At 65.1% G+C, this 18003-nt stretch overlaps 1 protein-coding gene across 4 annotated transcripts in view; it reads left to right on the plus strand.

The window, feature by feature from the left end:
* Positions 1–17606, plus strand: part of INF2 (inverted formin 2) — a 30147-nt gene extending 12541 nt beyond the window's left edge. For 3 of the 4 annotated variants that reach the window (XM_046647453.1, XM_046647456.1, XM_046647455.1), the window contains exons 2-23: positions 443–842; positions 2169–2284; positions 2355–2514; positions 3017–3050; positions 4110–4251; positions 5022–5163; positions 5346–6170; positions 6652–6797; positions 6884–6945; positions 7608–7710; positions 7946–8031; positions 8602–8702; positions 9501–9571; positions 9642–9749; positions 10109–10179; positions 10843–10963; positions 11305–11469; positions 11594–11696; positions 11896–12057; positions 12647–13318; positions 13771–13827; positions 16824–17606. In XM_046647453.1, the coding sequence (XP_046503409.1) occupies positions 443–842; positions 2169–2284; positions 2355–2514; positions 3017–3050; positions 4110–4251; positions 5022–5163; positions 5346–6170; positions 6652–6797; positions 6884–6945; positions 7608–7710; positions 7946–8031; positions 8602–8702; positions 9501–9571; positions 9642–9749; positions 10109–10179; positions 10843–10963; positions 11305–11469; positions 11594–11696; positions 11896–12057; positions 12647–13318; positions 13771–13826 (3846 nt within the window). In that variant the 3' untranslated portion in view covers position 13827; positions 16824–17606. The remainder of the gene's footprint in view (positions 1–442; positions 843–2168; positions 2285–2354; positions 2515–3016; positions 3051–4109; positions 4252–5021; positions 5164–5345; positions 6171–6651; positions 6798–6883; positions 6946–7607; positions 7711–7945; positions 8032–8601; positions 8703–9500; positions 9572–9641; positions 9750–10108; positions 10180–10842; positions 10964–11304; positions 11470–11593; positions 11697–11895; positions 12058–12646; positions 13319–13770; positions 13828–16823) is intronic. The other variant, XM_046647454.1, reaches the window with a different exon arrangement.
* Positions 17607–18003: the final 397 nt, after the last annotated feature.

The following is an 18003-nucleotide window of genomic DNA, read 5'->3' on the forward strand; positions in this document are numbered from 1 at the left end:
CCTATCTGACCCTGTCTGCTGGGCAGGGGAAATGCCCTGGGGGCAAGATAAGGGAGCCTCAGAGATGCTGTTTTTGTTGCATCATTGCCACTGGGTCAGTGGTGTTCCTGCCAGTGTAGCCGCCTCGAGGTCTTGGTGCTGCTGCCTCCTCGGTTGCTATGGTGATTTGGTCAAGGGCGGTTACGAGGAGCGCCTGGCAGGGGGAAGCTGTGGGCAGCGGCAGCCCTGGTGGGACAGGGTTTGCCAGCACAGTGTGTCTTCCAGGCAGGCCCAGGGGTCATCAGGAAGCACCTGTTTGGCAGGTGGAGAAACTGAGGCAGAGAACACTGCCTCCACTCACCAACTGGGGCCCGAGCTGGGCACTGGCCTCGCAGCCCGAGGGCCCCCTCCGTCCCGGGGGTCAGGCTCTGGGCTGACACTCCGTCTCCCTCCGGCCCCACAGTTTGGCAAGATGTCAGTGAAGGAGGGAGCTCAGCGCAAGTGGGCAGCGCTCAAGGAGAAGCTGGGGCCGCAGGACTCGGACCCCACGGAGGCCAACCTGGAGAACGCCGACCCCGAGCTGTGCATCCGCCTGCTCCAGATGCCCTCCGTGGTCAACTACTCCGGCCTGCGCAAGCGCCTGGAGAGCAGCGACGGCAGCTGGATGGTGCAGTTCCTGGAGCAGAATGGCCTGGACCTGCTGCTGGAGGCGCTGGCGCGGCTATCAGGCCGCGGCGTGGCCCGCATCGCCGACGCCCTGCTGCAGCTCACCTGCATCAGCTGCGTGCGCGCCGTCATGAACTCGCAGCAGGGCATCCAGTACATCCTCAGCACCCAGGCCTATGTGCGCCAGCTCTCCCTGGGTGAGCCGTGGCTGCAGGCTGGCCCGCCCACCCCCACCCCCACCCCCACCTCCACCTTAGCAACTCAGTAGGAGGCTCCAGGCCATGGGAGGCCGTGGGCAGGCTGGGGGCACAGGAGGAGAGGGCTCCGCCGGGCAGCCAGGGAGGGCTTCCTGGAGGAGGGACCAGTTTCCCAGAGTTAGGGAGGGCACCACTGTCTGCCCCAGGTCTGAGATCTCCGAGTCTCCTTGGAGCCACCAGGTGCACCTGGTTGTCCCCTCTGTTCTGTGACTTTGCTCTGCCTTTCCACCCACCCCTGTGCTGGTTCTGGTCCTGCCCCAACCACGGCCTCTAGACCCCATCCCCACCTGGGCAGCTAGAGTCACCTGGGTCAAAAACACAAGTCAACCTGAGTGGCCCCACTCACACTTGGCCTGGCTCCAAGCCCCTCCCCCTTAGCCCAGAGCCAGCCCTCTGGTCTGACCTGCCTTGCTGATGGCATCCTCCACCTGCCCCCCATTGCCCTGTCCCCTGCTCCACCAGCTGGGCAAAGTTCTGCTCACCCTTTAAGTTCCACTTCAATCACCCCCTCCAGGAAGTCTCCCCAGGCTGTACCCAGACTTAGTCTTCAACCCTCAGGAGAGACCCTAGGTGGCCTTTGGTCACCGTGTGTCCCTTGCCCACCAGGCTGTGCTGCTCCGTGGCAGCGACCAGTCCCACCGATACTTGGGGCCCTGGGGGTGGGCAGTGACGGGTGGGCTGGCCCATGGGGGCGGGCGAGGGCAGCCTCATTCCTGTCCAGCCCAGCCCAGGCCTGGCTGTGCCCCCCGTAGAGTCCCTTGTGACTTGCTCTCAGCAGGGCCAGCCAAGGGACACCCCAGAACTTCCCCAGCTCAGGGAATGAGGTGGGAGGCCGGGGTTCATGGGGACAAGGAGGCATTGTGGCTGTCTGTCATAAACACAGTTGGTGCCAAGTTTGGTGAAAACATGGGCTCAGCCCAGGGAGGTGTGCCGAGGTGGGCCAAGGGCCCAGAGCCAGCGGGGACCTCCTCAGAACTAAGAGGCAGCCCAAGCAGACCTGGGTGACTGGGCTGCCCCTGCCTCCATGGCCCTCCGTGCAGGGTCTGCCCCTGTGGTCCGGAGACCGGTCAGCACCCTGGAGAGGCCGGCACCTGATGTGGGTGGTGGCCAGTGCACAGTGCCCCCTGGCATCGGCCCGCTTTTCCAGCCAAAGTGTGGGAGTTCAGGCCATAGGCGGGCACAGGTCGGGGAGCAGCTGGTGGGGAGGAGAGGGAGCCCCATTCTGGGGACGCTGGGCCCCACTGAGACACCCCTGGCCCTTGGCAGCTCTGGACACATCCAACGTGATGGTCAAGAAGCAGGTGTTTGAGCTGCTGGCCGCCCTGTGCATCTACTCACCCGAGGGCCACGCCCTGGCACTGGACGCCCTGGACCATTACAAGGTGAGCGGCGGGGTGGCCGGGGCCCCTGGCCAGGGCCTGGGGCGCACGCTGACCCCTGGCCTCCCCGCAGATGGTGTGCAGCCGCCAGTACCGCTTCAGCGTCATCATGAGTGAGCTCTCCGACAGCAGCAACGTGCCGTATGTGGTCACTCTGCTCAGCGTGATTAACGCCATCATCCTGGGCCCCGAGGACCTCCGCGCCCGCACCCAGCTGCGGAGCGAGTTCATCGGTAACTGCGCCCCTGGCCTCTGCTGTGGGGCCCCTCGGCCAGCTTGGCCCACACTGCCCTCTCTGGGGGGGTGCCCCATGCCCCCAGCCCCCCAAGACCCCAGAGAAAGGCTCTGCCACGGGCCTGGGAAGCCTCCTGCCTTCACCTCTCCATTCCGTGGACTCGGGGCCTTCAGGACCTCTGGACCTCAGGCCTGGAGGGCTCTCAGTGTGAGGCTAGCCGAACAGTGGAGGGAGGTGGGCGACCTGACCCCCGGTTCCAGCAGCGACCGCCTAATGAGCACCACTGTGTGTCCACTGTGATGTCTCTCCTCTGGAGCCTCGTGTCCGTGGTGTCCCCTGGGAATGGCAGGTTCCCATCCCACTCCACGGCCCGGTGCTCCAGGTGGTGAGAGTGAGCCCAGGGAGAGGGCAGAGGGGACGGCGTCAGAAGATGTAGGAGACCCAGGGGTCTTGGCCAGAGCGGCCTCCGAGGCCCGCTGACCCCGTCTGTCCGTTCCCAGGGCTGCAGCTGCTGGACGTTTTGACGCGGCTGCGGTGAGTTCCCACTGGCTGCTGCCCAGAGCCAGGCCCGCCTTCCCCTTGGGTCCCGAGCAGCGCACCCCGATGGGCAGGGAGGCAGCTCCAGAGGTAGCCCCAGCAGGTCACCCCTCCTGGGGCCAGGTCCCAGCAAGGACCCAGCTGGCTGTCCCCAGCACTGCTGGACAGGCTGCTCCATGGAATTTCCCTGCCCAGGGTCTTGGCAGCTGCCCCTGGAAACGGGGATGGCCAGATACAGTACGGGACACCCACTTAATCAGGTTGTAGATAGACAAGGGGTCATTTTTGTAGTGTAAGTATATCCCAGATACTGTGTGGGGTATACTTAGACTAAAAGTCACTCATGGATTATCTGAAATTCAGATTTTCTTGGGTACCTGGGAACCCATGTGGCTGAGATGCCCCATCTCCGGCCTCATCAGGACCAGTCTTAGGGTGGGGAAATCACCCCCTGGGTGTCAGGGAAGTCAGCTTGAGCAGTTGCACCCCAGGAGGAGGAGCCGAGGCTGGTGGGACTGGGGCTGAAGTGGTCTAGGACGAAGGTCTGCTGGGTGCTGAGGGGCCCACCCTGCCGCTGAGGGCGCGGCTCATTGGCCAGGCTGAGATGACTGGCAGGTCCTGGGCCCAGTGAACCTCCAAGCTGCTGACGCTCAGACCAGATGCCCTGCCCCCCTGGTGGAAGCCATGCAGACCCCTTCAGGTGTGGTCTTGGTGCCGTCCTCGCAGCACCCAGAGGAGGGCCTTCCCCCCATCCTGTGCCACTTCTAGCACGTCCTCCCCATCTCTGGGCCACATCTCTCCCTGTGCGTGTGAGAGCTTGCTCTTCTCCTTCCCAAGGGGCGTGGAGCTGCCAGGTGACCTGGGGCAGCCCAGCGGGGTACCAGGCTCAGACCTGTGAGCCCGCCACCCCCAGCCAGAGAGGCCAGCCCCAACAGACCACGGCCGCCCCTGGCTGCAGCAGCCACTGGCCCAGCTCAGGGTGTCCTGTATCTGCCCGGGGTGGGGGAGCCTGGTGGGAGCAGCAGGCTCAGCCCGCCTGGGGCCCCCACTCCTCAGAGATCTGGAAGATGCCGACCTGCTGATCCAGCTTGAGGCCTTCGAGGAGGCCAAGGCCGAGGATGAGGAGGAGCTGTTGCGCGTCTGTGGCGGCATTGACATGAACAGCCACCAGGAGGTCTTTGCCTCCCTGTTCCACAAGGTGGGCTGGGGGCAGGGGAGCCCCTCTAGGGACTGTCTCTGGGAGGAGGGGCTGTGTGGGCTGTGGCCCAAGTCCAGGGCTCGGAAACAGCCACTTTCCCTGCCCTGGTCAGACCACCCCATGACCTGGGCAGTAGGGCCAGATCTGGAGCTGCACTCGGGGAGCCGTGAGGGCTCAGGGGGCTGGAGCAGGCAGCCTGGGGCTGGTCTGGGCTATCCCAGGGAGAGAGCCAGGGCCACAGGACCCGGAAGGACAGGATTCCAAAGGCCTGGCTGTCCAGAGGGGACTGTGCCATCCTGGGCCCCAGCGGAGTGGCCACCATCAGGTAGACTGAGAGGGGCTTCGGGACCAATGAGAGTCTAGGAGGCCAAGTTCAGTCCAGTTCAGACCCTCCATGGGTGGGCCCTCCCATCCTTCATTGAACCCAGTGGCTCTTAGCCCAGGCGAGTGTCCCCAGGGGCATCCAGAAATGTCTGGAGACGTTGTGTTGTCACAGTTGAGCAAGGGTGCTACTGGCTTCAAGTGGTTGGAGACAGGGATGTTGCTAAACATCTCACAGTGCACAGGGCAGCCCTCAGCACCAAGAGTGACCCGGCCCTGGATGTCACCAGTGCGGCTGTCGGGGTACCCTGACTCAGGACCTCCTAGGACCCCTTTGAGGCATAGAATGGTGATGGGTGGACGCTCCTGGCAAACTGAGGCTGGTGGTTGTCAGCCCGCCCCAGGGAGGGGGTGGCTGCTGACCGGCGCTCCTCGTCTGCCTCACCCAGGTGAGCTGCTCCCCGGCATCCGCCCATCTGCTGTCGGTGCTGCAGGGCCTCCTGCACCTGGAGCCCACCCTCCGCTCCAGCCAGCTGCTCTGGGAGGCCCTGGAGAGCCTGGTGAACCGGGCTGTGCTCCTGGCCAGTGACGGTGAGCAGGCAGGACGGGGCAGGGGAGGGGGCACCCCGCCCACATCCCCCTCCTTGACCTCAGCCTGGTGGGCAGACACTGGGGTCTCGAACCGTGGGGGGAGAATGCCCGTCCTTGGCCCCAACCCTCCCCTGCCTGCCTCCTCTGGCTCTCTGTCCTGACCCTGGTCGCCCCCACCACAGCCCAGGAATGCTCCCTGGAGGAGATGGTCGAGCGGCTCCTGTCCGTCAAGGGGCGGCCCCGCCCGAGCTCGCTGGACAAGGCCCACAAGGGCATCCAGGCCGACCTGGGCCAGAGTCGGAGAGGCAGCTTTCCCCAGAACACGGGTGCCCCAACGGCGTGGGTGGAGGACCAGCAGCCGGCAGGGGCCCTCAGCAGCCTGCTCGCTGTCAGCCCGCAGGACACCGGCCACATCATGGCTTCACAGCTGACAGCCTTAGAGCAGCGGGTGCCCACCCCACTCCCGCCTGCACCGCCCCTCCCCAGCGCCACCACTGGGCCTCCTCCCCCTCCTCCTCCCCCCCCACCCCCACCACCGCCACTGCTAGGACCAGCCGTGTGCCCCCCACCCCCTCCACCACCCCCATTGCCAGGACCAACCGTGTGCCTCCCACCCCCTCCACCACCCCCATTGCCAGGACCAACCGTGTGTCCCCCACCCCCTCCACCACCCCCACTGCCAGGACCAACCGTGTGCCTCCTACCCCCTCCACCACCCCCATTGCCTAACTCTAGTGGGACCGCACCTCCCCCACCCCCTCCACTGCCAAGCGTGGGATGCCCACCCCCACCCCCACCGCTGCCCGGCACGGGATGCCCGCCTCCACCCCCACCCCTGCCCGGCACCTCTGGGCCCCCTGCGGCGGGTGGCATGGAGGAGGTCATCGTGGCTCAGGTGGACCACCGCCTGGGCTCCGCCTGGGTGCCAAGCCACCGACGGGTGAACCCGCCCACGCTGCGCATGAAGAAGCTGAACTGGCAGAAGCTACCATCCAACGTGGCACGAGGTGAGGACGCCCAGGTCCCCGCAGGTGGCTTCTCTGCAGGTGGCTCCCCCTGGGGGGCAGGGTTGGACCCTGTTGAGGAGAGTGGCAGGCAGTTCCTGAAGTGTGTGTACTCACATCTGAGCCCAGGGCCCCCAGGCATGAGCCCCCCGAGCTCAGCTCTCGCGTGGTCTGGGGCAGGGACGCTCAGAGGTCACCTCTGAGGGCTCTCTCCTCCTGCACGCAACCCTGCAGGCTGGTGTGTGTCTCTGATGCCGCAGCCCCTGTGCTGCCCAGGCCCCTGGGGGCTGGGGGTGCTGATGCTGAGAAGGTCAAGGGCAAGGCTGGCTGGAGGCCGGATCGCCAGCCAGCCTGGACACGTGCGTGCATGCATCCACGTGCATGCACCCGGCATGACAGCAGCTGGAGGGCTTCCTTTGTGAGGCCCACCTGCTCCTCGGGCCCCTAGGTGGGCATGAGCCTCACAGGGGCGCCTCGTCCACAGAGGGCAACTCCATGTGGGCCTCGCTGAGCAGCCTGGGCGCTGAGGTGGTGGAGCCAGACTTCTCCAGCATCGAGCAGCTCTTCTCCTTCCCCGTGGCCAAGCCCAAGGAGCCAGCTGCGGCCCCGGCCAGGAAGGAGCCCAAGGAGGTGGGGAAGGGGCTGAGGCTTGGACCACGGAGGGGCTCTGTGCCCACCCTCCAGGTAGCAGCCCGATGGACGGGGGTGTTTTCCAGATCACTTTTCTGGACTCCAAGAAGAGCCTGAACCTCAACATCTTCCTGAAGCAGTTTAAATGGTGAGCAGCTAGGATGGGGGAGGTGACCCTGTCTCAGGGCCAGCCCCTCCCACCAACGGCCCCCCATCTTGGGCTCGGCAGTGCCCTCTGCAGGCCGTCCCTGGGAAGTGCACATCCTGTCCCTCGGACCGGAGACAAGTGGTGGGTGTACCATCCACAGACAGCCCCAACCTGGGGCCCCGGAGACCACCAGTGCAGACTCTCTGGGGAAACTGAGACCCAAAGAGCACCTGGGAGCCCCCTAAGGCCACAGAGAGGTGGCGGACAAGCCACAGTGAGGACCTGGCTCTGCCTCTCAGCCCCAGAGGCCTTCCCTGCAGGTGTTGGGCACTGGCCCCAGCCAGGGAGCTCACTTGGTGTCACCGAGCCATCCTGCCAGTGTCCTGAGCAGCCCCCTCAAATGGGGAGGCAGAGGGTGCTCCGGCAGATGCCGAGTGTGTTATTCACCCCCAGCCTCATTACTGTGTGACCCTAAGCAGGTGGCTTGCCTTTTCTGTGCTTCTGGCAACCTCATGGGTGTGGGAGGGGACCCTGATTTGACCAGCAGAGGTGTCCTGGGCCGAGGGCCCTCCCTGGTGGGCAGGGTCCCGAGGAGGCCAAGGGGGTCAGCTCATGCCTCCGTCTACCACTCCTTCCCACCCGTCCGTCCTCTCACCCTCCAGCTCCAACGAGGAGGTCACCGCTATGATCCAGGCGGGAGACACCACCAAGTTCGACGTGGAGGTGCTCAAACAGCTCCTCAAGCTCCTTCCTGAGAAGCACGAGGTGAGCGGGGATGGGAGACTGAGGTTGCGGGCTGCCCTGAGGGCTCCCAGCAGGGAGAGGGGAGTGGCGGGGTCCCAACTCTGCCCCCGCCCCCTCCCTGGGGCCTCACGGGCTCTGCCCGGATGTGAGGTGCTGGAGTGAGCAGTGGAGGCCGCTGGGCATCTGGGTCTTCCTGTGGGGCTTCTTGGGGGGGGGCCAGAAGCTGGAATCCCACGTGTGGGCCTCCCCTCCACAGATCGAGAACCTGCGCTCCTTCACCGAGGATCGAACCAAGCTGGCCAGTGCCGACCAGTTTTACCTCCTCCTGTTGGGCATTCCCTGGTGAGCTCGGCTGCCCTTGGACCCCAGGGCCCGCCCGTGGGGAGGGGGCAGGGGTGATGGTGGGATCTGGTCCAGACCTGGAGGGGCGAGCGGGGCTGTGCAGACAGTTCCCCCACGGCTCTGTGAGGAAGGTGGCAAAATCACTGGTGCACCTGCAGCCGTGGGGCCTCTTGAGGGGACCGTGTGGGGCTAGGGTCTTCATCCAGGCCAGCGGTGGTGAGGGTGGGGCTGGCCAGGGCCCCTGTGGCCTCCTGAGGCTGCCCCAGGCCCTCCTGGGAGACCCCAGCCCAGACTCCCACCTGTTCTAAGAGGGAAGGTGCCCCCCAGGGAGCCTCTGCACGTCCATGGCCACTAGGCTTGTCTGAAACACCCCGTCCTGGGCCCCACCCCACTCCTGCCAAAACCACTTCTGGGGTCCGGCCAGGGATGTGCATGTTGAACAGGGAGAGGCCATGGGATCCCCCACCCCCCAGCTCTGTGCTAAGTCGACCCTCGGCCTCGCCCCTGAGCTGCAGGCCCAGGGCTGGTGTGTGTGGAGGGCCCAGCCCCTGACCTGCTGTGCTGTCCCAGCTACCAGCTGCGGGTCGAGTGCATGCTGCTGTGCGAGGGCACGGCCGTCGTGCTGGACATGGTGCAGCCCAAGGCCCAGCTGGTGCTCGCCGCCTGCGAGAGTGAGTGAGGCTGCAAAGCCCTGGGGTGGGGGGGTGCCAGGAGGGGCGCCCATTGGCCCCTGCTCACCCAGCATCAGAACAGCCACCGAGAATGCCCCTGGGTGCTGACCTTCCCCACCTCACTGTGGACCGCCGCCCCTGGCTCTGAGGCACACACCATGCATGCACACTCATGCATGCACACGCAGACACACTGCACGCACGTGGTATACTCATGCCTACAGACACACTGCACACACATGCACATTCATGCATGCACACACACAAACTGCCCACATAGGACACACATATACACAGATCTTTTTCTCCGAGCAGGGAGTCAGCAGGGTCTTACCGCAGCCATGGGGCAGGGACACAGACAGGCCTGACCGCCGAGGCGCAGCTCATTTCTCCTGGGGGCACACACAGTGGACGTCTCCTCCTGTCTTGGCCACAGAGCCAGGAGGACCGCCCTCCCCAAAGCCCTAGGGATGGTTAGCTGAGAACCAGGGTGGCCACAGCTTCTGGAAGGTTCCTCTCAGCATCCTCAGCCACAGAACAGGGCGGCAGTCGTCTGCCCCAGGGCTGGGAGGGTTCGGTGAACGCTGATGTTGGGGAGACCTGCTTCTGGGGCACCTGCTTCCGGGACTTCAAGCTTGTGGCAGGGGGTTCCAGCCGCCCTGCCCACCTCTGGGCCTTAGCCTGGGAGGGATCCTGGGGGAGGGGTGTGACGAGCGCTGGAGGTGGGCCCAGACCCCACGCCAGGCCCTGCAGGCCCCGTGCCGCCAGCCCTGCCCTCAGCCCTGGCGCCCTCCGCAGGCCTGCTCACCAGCCACCAGCTGCCCATCTTCTGCCAGCTGATCCTGAAAATCGGAAACTTCCTCAACTACGTAAGTGGGCTGTGCCCGAGCCCACCCCCGCCCTCCGGGAGGCAGGGACACTCACCCCTGTCCCTCTCAGGGCAGCCACACCGGTGATGCCGACGGCTTCAAGATCAGCACGCTGCTGAAGCTCACGGAGACCAAGTCCCAGCAGAGCCGCGTGACGCTGCTGCACCACGTGCTGGAGGTGGGCGCGGAGGGGCCCGGGGCAGCCTGGGGGGCCCCGCTGCTCCAGTCCTCCTCGGGCCTCCGCGGAGTCCATGCCCTTCTCGTCCCACAGACCCCTCGTGGCCCCACCCCCTCCTCGCCCTGCCTTCCCCCTGTAGAGCTCACTTGCTCCCCCCGCTTCTGTTCCCCCCCCACCACCGGTCCCCCCAAAAAGCCAAATGTCCCAGAATCACACCAGGCCCAAGGGAGGGATCGAGGGGCCCAGAGCACTGAGGCCATCCGAGGGGCGTGGACCTGAACTGCCGAGGTGGGGCAGGCTTGGGCATGCCCGGGGCCAGGGTGTGGCCGCAGCCGCTCACTGGACACGTGCCGGTGCAGGAGGTGGAGAAGAGCCACCCGGACCTCCTGCAGCTGCCCCAGGACCTGGAGAAGCCCTCCCAGGCGGCCGGGTAGGCGCCCCTGCCCCCCGCCAACACCCCCCCACCCCGCCTCACCTGCAGGTGGCAGAACCAGGCTGGGTCTCACGGCTGCAGCACAACCCGGGCCCCCAGGAACTGCTTGAAAGAACGCCGACTTTCACTCTGGGACAGGACCTCGTGTCCACCGTGGCCTGTCCCTGTGTGATTCAAAGGAAGCCTAGAAGGGGCAGCGAGTGACCTGGCCACAGTCACGCCAGGGAGGGTCTAACATAGCCTCTCTGCAAGGTTGACCCCTGAGCAAGGCCGTGCCACCCCGTGGTACAGATGGGGAAACTGAGGCCTAGGGAAGCAGGGCCACATCCCTAGGCTCACACAGACTGGAGAGGGCAGCTCCGGGAGGTCTGACTCCAGGGTCCACACCGCCACGGAAGGTGCTCTGGTCCCGGAGCTGCTGCACCTCAAGGGTCAAGCGCGGAGGGTCAGGCGCAGACGGGCTGAGCCGCTAGGTCGCAGTCTTCACGCTGCAGACCCAGCACCGGCCGTGGCGGGCCCTTCTCCCTGACACCGCTCGGCCTGCCCCACAGCTCTGATAGGATTCTGGCAACCTGCAGTGTGCAGTCCAGGGCCCCCACTGTCCTAGCAGTCTGGATGCTAGCTGTCACCTGATCCCACCCGGCCCTCTGTGCCTTTCAGGATCAACCTTGAGATCATCCACTCGGAGTCCAGCACCAACCTGCAGAAGCTTCTGGAGATGGAGCGGAAGGTGTCCTCTTCCATCCCAGAGGTGCAGGAGCAGTATGCCCAGCGCCTCCAGGCAAGCGCCCGGCGGGCTGGCCCTGGGCAAGGGCAGCACTGCCGAGGGTCTCTGGGGGGGCAGGCCCCTGCAGGGTCCAGGGGTCTGCCAGGGGTCGGAAGGGAGGAGTGAGCCAGGCGGGGGCAGGCAAGCGTGAGGGAGGAGAGAGCCCGAGTGAGGGGCCCCTGCAGGAGAGCGGCTCGTCGTTCCTGCCCCAAGTTGATTCCTGCGGGTGAGGGGCCTCCTCTGCTCCTGGGGGCCGAGGTGCCCAGACTCCTGGTCCTGCACAGACACCACTGCTGCAGGGCCTGTGCCGGCGGCTGTGGGCCCTCACAGGGCTGTGACTGCCCCTGTGTTCCCAGGCCAGCATCGCAGCCTCCCAGGCACTGGAGGAGGTGTTCCAGGCGATTGAGCAGAAGAAGCTGGAGCTGGCCAGCTACCTGTGCGAAGATGCCCAGCAGCTGTCCCTGGAGGACACCTTCAGCACCATGAAGACGTTCCGCGACCTCTTCATCCGTGCCCTGAAGGTGTGCCGGCAGGATGGGGCTGGTCCCATGGCCTCTCGCAGGGCAGGTGGAATCTCCTCTTACGGCCAGGCCTGCACAGTCATTCGAGGGCCCGGGCTCACGGGGCTGTGTCTGCCCTCTGCAGGAGAACAAGGACAGGAAGGAGCAGGCGGCGAAGGCCGAGAGGAGGAAGCAGCAGCTGGCAGAGGAGGAGGCACGGAGGCCACGGGACGAGGACGGGAAGCCTGGTGAGGCTGGGCCCCGGGACAGGGTGGGCAGGGGCCGGCTGTGGTGGGGCTGCCACACCCGTGCTTTGGCCATTCTCCTCTCTCCTCAAAAGTCTTGGAGCATCACCCACCCTCTCTGGGTCGTCTCCTCTCAAGGCCCCCCGGGTGGGCTCCAGGACCCCCATGAGCACTGTCTCTGAGGGTCTCTGGGGCTTCTCAGTCAGGAAGGGAGGCAGGAAGCAGGAGGAAGTGTGTGTCATCGATGCCCTGCTGGCCGACATCAGGAAAGGCTTCCAGCTGCGGAAGACAGCCCGCGGCCGAGGGGACGCAGAGGGGGGCGGCAGGGCGGCCGCTGCTGAGCCCCGGAGGGACAGGGCGCCTGGTGAGACCCTCGCCCAACTCTTGCTTCATTTCCTGCCCACCATCCCCGCCCTTGGGCCTTCCTTTCGGCCCAGTGCCTCCCTTCCTCCAGGAAGCCCTCCCTGATGGTCTCCCTGCTGCCCTGAGATGTGGGACAGCTCTGAGACGGGGCCAGACGGTGCTCCTGCGTGTCTGCTGCAACAGAGGGCTCCTCACTGGAGTTACAGCTGCATCCAGCCTCCAGGGCTGATAGGAGAGTTGGGCCAGTGGGCCCACTGACAGATGCGCTGGGGCTCAGAGGGGGCCTGAGGTGGTGGGAGAGGCAGGCCTTGGGGCACTGGGGACAGGATGGCCTTGGGGCTCAGCGTCCCCTGCTCTTCCACACTGTGGACAGACTGTGGATGCTGAGGCCCAGGCCTGCCCTGTGGGAACTCATGCTTGGAGGCCACCTGGGGAGGGTCCTGAGGGTGGGAGGCTTTCCAGGGCTGGTGGCATTCGGGTAGAAGCTGAGGTGGCGGGAGGGCACCCGTTGGGGTGTGTGCTGAGCAGGGTGCTATGGGGACAGCTCCAGGCGGGCCCCTGCCCTCCGCTGACACGTCCTCCATCCACAGTGACTACCAGTGACCCCATGGGAGGTCCCAGGGCAGGCACCAGCTGCCCACTCTCTGAGCCTGGTCTTGACACTGCGGTGGCCACAGAGCCCCGTGGCTGGGACCTTGTGGATGCCACTGTGCCCAGCCCGCAGCCCACGGTAGACCCACCGGAGGAGGGCGGCCCCAGGCCCCTGGAGAGGCGTTCTTCCTGGTACGTCGATGCCAGCGACTTCCTGACCCTGGAGGAACCCCCAGGCTCTGAGCCCCTGGGCTCCGAGCCCTCTGCGGGGGCCTGGCCAGTAGGACTGGGAGACGCTCAAGCCCTGAAGCCCCTCCAGTTCGCCAGTGACAAGCCCCCCGGGGCCATGGGTTCAAGCCAAGACACTGAGGACCCCACAGTTTCGCGGGGCACCGACCAGGCCGAGGCTGACAGCACAGGCGAAGGGCCAGAGGACGCGGCTGCCCATGGCCACAGTGCTGGCCTCTCTGCGATTGTCCCCGGGGGGGATGGGGACGAGGACGAGGAGGACACAGCCCCAGATTCCACGCTGGACACATCCCTGGACAAGTCCTTCTCGGAGGATGCGGTGACTGACTCCTCAGGGTCTGGCACCCTCCCCAGGGCCCGGGGCCGGGCCTCGAAGGGGCCAGGCAAGAGGAGGAAGAAGCGGCCCACCAGGGGCCAGGACGGTAAGTCTGGGCTCTGCAGCCTCCTCGGCCCCAAAGCAGAGGGCCCAGTGGGCAACCCATGTAAGGCTTGGGGACATCAGGGTGTGGTCGAAGCTTGTCCTTCCTATGCCAGAGCCCTGGACCCCTCCCTGCGGTCGGCCAATCCCCCCCCCCCCAAGAGTGGGTGGTTCCCGGGGCATCCCTGTGTCCCGCAGGAGAGGAGGCACCCAGGAGGGGCAGCTTTGGGGGGCCACCGCCTGGATCACTGTGCCCCTAACCTGCTAACTCCTGCCCATGCTGGCTGCCTCCAGCAGGGACTGGCAGGTGGCCGCTGCAGTGTTGGGAGTGGCGCATGGCTGTGTTTTTGGCGCAGCTGCCTTTTGGTTCAGCATCCTCCTCGCGGCGCCGGCTCTGAGTTCAGGGTTGCTCACTAGCGATCAGCTGTTGAGTGCATTTCTTTTATTTGAAAGCAGAGGTTGCCCCTGACTCTGACGATAATAAAACAAAAAGGCTGTGTGCGATCCAGTAAGGTACGTACACGGCCTGGCTCGGCACTAACGGGGCGCGGAGGTGCGGCTGCACCCAGCCCCTCCTGGACACTAACCCAGCTTCCCGCCAGCCCGCCCTGGCGCAGCAGCAGGCGTGCCCTCCCCCGTACCTCTGGTGGTGGGTTCTCCTGGCGCCCTCTCCTCGCTCTGTCCCCCGGAAGGGCGGCCCTGCCTCGCTTCTCTTGCTCTCCGCTCTCCTCGCTGTGGCAAGGTGCAACCTCAGAGCTGCCCGCCAGGCAGGCAGGCCTGGAGAGCTCAGGGAGGGCAAGCTGCCCTCCAGGAGTGCGGCTCCGGGGCTTCTGAGGATGGGGTGCTCTGGCCTCTGGAGTCTGGCAGGATAGGCTGAGCTTGCCTGGCTCTAATCCAGGCCAACCCTGGGCTTCTGTGACACCCGGCAGCCCCCGGGGCATACACCTTTACTCTGCATCTGTCCACAGGGCACACTCCAGCCCCTCACCAGCCCTGGTGCTGGCCACATGTGTCCCCAGAGAGGCAGTGAGGGACAGGGATGGTCCCAAGGGCCACTACCAGGAGCAGGCAGGCCACCATCCCCTGCAGTGGGGTGCACACACCGCCTCTTCCTGGAGGCCAGGTCCTGGAGACAGTGGGGGTCTGTTCAGATGCAGGCGCCTCCCAGGGAGCGGCACCGGGCCCGTGCGAGGGACTATCAGGGTCTTTGATGTGGCCCCAAGAGGCCAACAGATGCACCAGACAGACAGGCTTGGGTCCCTGCCGCACTCCAGCCTGTGCTGGGTGGAAGGGGCTCCAGGGCAGGGATCCACCGCCCCACCCTGCCCAAAGGTGAGCCCTGTGGGCACAGGCTGTCTGGGTCTCCATGCACCTGCAGCCTGGCCCAGGGTGGGCCCGGGCCTCTGCCTTGGGCTGCAGCGCTGTGCTGACCGACTGGGTCTGGGGCCTAGGACCAAAGGTGCAGAGGGGAGTTCTGGCCGGTGCCCAGACGGGGCCGGAGTGGCAGTGAAGTCAAAGGTGCCCTCTCTTCATGGTTTAGCTTCACTGTGGGCTCAGCTTTCCCTTCGGGTCCGGGGCGTCCTCGTGGAGTTACTTTCTGCGTTTGGTTGTGTCTGTTAGAATGATGCTGGCACGTCCCTTAGGGGCTGCGATTTGGCCTTGCGGCCCCGGCCCCAACTGCTGGCCCAGGTGAGGGAGACAATGTGCCGTGTGGTCTTTGGGTTCGGGGGGCTGGCAGCCACCTGTGGCCACTGTCCCGTGAAAGATCAATGTGCCCAGTGTGGTTCTGTGCCCCCAGGTCACTCCCCACCAGGCGTGTCCCTCCTGATCTGCAGCCAACGGGTCTGCTGGGCTCGCTCGCTCCGCCCTCCCTGGGTCCCACCATCCTGGTAGCTGAGGGCAGGAGGACCGAATCGCACCCTCCTAGTCTCCTCAACTTTTTATCTCTAAAAACTTCAGCCCAGCAGGACATTTGCAGAGAGATCATGATGAGCTCCACCTACCCTTCACCCCAAAATGGCAGGCACTTGCAAAACAGAGCAAAATGGTTAACATTGTTACATTACCCCCCTCCCCCACGACTTTACTGAATGATTTGAAAGTGACCCACAGACATCAGGGCACTTGGTCCCTGAATCTGTGCCCAGGAGTCTCCTGAGAGTAGGCCGTTCCCCCCGACACCCAGCATGTTTCACGGTTCCCCACGCAGCCCGGCAGACGTGCCCAGCTGTCCCCACCACATTGTGTCACAGTCATTGCTTTGGGTTTTTACAAACGAGACCCTGCCCAGGACCACACCAGTGTGTGACACTGACATCAGGGGAGACACCTTCACCTTGAGTGTGTCCCGCTGCTCCCTGGCTCGGTCCAGGCTGCATTTGGGGCAGGAATTCCACACCCGTGATGCGTCCTCCCAGAGCATTGTGGGAGGGCTTCAGGGGCCCATTTGCCCTGTGGTCGTGGCCTTGATGATAGCGTGGTTGAGGTGTGGTTGCGAAGACCCCAGCTGCACGGTTCTGGTCGGCTCAGTGGGTAGTCAGCAGCCTGCGGGATGCCCAGGAGCTACCCCAGTTTCCGTGGCAGTTGCCACATGGAGATTTCTGTTCTGTTCCCTGCACTAACTTCCCTTCTTACCCCTTTTTGACCTGTGTCTTGAGTGTGTGGTGACCCATTATCCTTGTCCGTCGTGATGTCCCTGTGGCCAGTGGGACGAGTGGGGCCGCCACTCTGGCTCCTCTTGTCCCCTTCTGTTCCTGAGGCTTCTTTTCTCTGGCTCAGCCCACCGTCCCGGCTCCCCCGGCCGTTCCCCCCAGCCCCATGGTGGGAGAGGCACTGAAGCCCTGCCATGAGGGTCCTGGTGACCACCCTTTTCTGCCCCACTTGTTTTCATGCCCAAGACTCACAGGGCCTGGGTCAGTGCCTGGCTCTGGGGTGGTTGGGGGCCAGGGTATTTGGGGGCACCGGCCGAGCGAGGGCCTGTGGACTGGTGAGCACAGAGGGTGTTGGGTGGGCATGGGCGTACAGGGCCAGCCGGGGGCTGTGCAGGTGGCAGGAGCCATTGGGGCAGGACCCTGGTGCCCTCAGGACCAAGCTGGAGAGAGACAAGGCAGGAGGGTCAGCATGGGGGGCGTGGGAAGCGATTGAGGGAGCTCCAGGGAGAGGCAGTGACGGGGATGGGAGACAAAGAGCAGCCAGGTCTGAGACGGGGGAGAGTGAGCTGCAGAGACCCCGCCTGTCTCAGAGATGGCGAAACACGCCCTGCCAGACCTAGCCTGGACAGGTGGACCAGGGCCAGCTTGCTGGGCTCACCCCAGCACCTTCTGCCTGGATGAGCTTTGCTGTTCCGGAGGAAGGGCGTGGGGTCAGAGTGGGCTCAGGGGCACATGGTACAGCCCACTGGGCACTGGTGACAGGGGATACCAGGAGCCTGGGGACCCAGATGTGGGCACCCTGGCACTGCACGCAGCAAAGCTGCTCCTGACCATGTCATTTCATCTCCCTCCCCACAGGCCTCAGGCCCAAGCCCAAAGCCAAGTGAGAGAGCCTGCAGGCCGCCAGCCTCCGCGCCGCCATGGGCCGCTGGATATGCTGCTGAGCGGGGCTTCTCTGGGGCCAGGCTGGGACGGGGCCCCTGGGAACCCAAAACTCCGTGCCTTACCCAGCCAGGGGCGGGGCCTCCCAGCCTTCCTGGGGTGTTGTGGCTGGGACCCCAACAGGCACTGGGGCCTGGCCAGCCTGGCACCCTCCTAGACCGCCTGCACGCCCCCGGCCCCTCACAGTCTGCTTCCTAAATGCCGATGCCCGAGCCGACCCCGCATGCACCGAGGCACCCGCCCACGCAGGGAGGGGTCGGGTAGCTGCATCCCCTGGGGGTCCCTCTGAGCTTGCACCCCGCTCTCCAGTGACCCGGCATCCAGGTTCTTCTGGGGACAGCCCCTTGCAGACCCCTCCCCATGAAGCCATGGGAGCCAGGCAGAGCTGAAGCCCCCACTGCCCCGTGAACAGGCCCCAGCTCTGCCCCCCAACCTGCTCAGCTGGGCAGGTGCCAAGCGTGGTTTTTAACCAAAATATGATCACTTATGCATTTCTCCTGTTCTGTGGTGGCTGGTTGGGGGTAGGAGGGTGGGTCAGAGAACCCTAGGGCCTTGGGTAGAGGCCGACTGGCCGGCAGTGCCATGGGCAGGCCAGGGTCCCCCTACTCAGCATGTGGGTGCCCACCCACCCCCAGGTGTGTGCTCCCAAGCCTGGAGCTGGAGAGACTTGAACTAATAAAGAACAAAGCTGGCCCAGCACGTGGCTGTGTGGTGTTCAGAAGCTGTGGGTGGACGTGGGGGCTGGATGGTGCCTTGAGGGGTCTGACCCTCACAACAGCTGTGATGATGTGGGTGGGTGGATGGATGGATGGATGGCGGAGGGAGGGAGAGGTGGGTGGATGAATGGACAGGTGGATGGATGGAAAGGTGGATGGATGGCTGGATGAGCGAGCTGGTGGGTGGGTGGAGAGAAGGAGGGGTGGGCCTGATGAGATGGTGGTGTGAAGATAGGCCCCGCCACACAGAGCACGCAGAACAGGGCCAGAGCAGATGATGAACAGCCCCCAGAACAGTGTTGAGGTGAGCTCCGCTCTATGGGGTGTAATTTAGATACATAAAACTCACCCACCCTAAGCATGTGACTCTGATTTTTTTC

This window comes from Equus quagga, chromosome 20 (genome assembly GCF_021613505.1).
Source record: "Equus quagga isolate Etosha38 chromosome 20, UCLA_HA_Equagga_1.0, whole genome shotgun sequence".
NCBI lineage: Eukaryota > Metazoa > Chordata > Mammalia > Perissodactyla > Equidae > Equus > Equus quagga.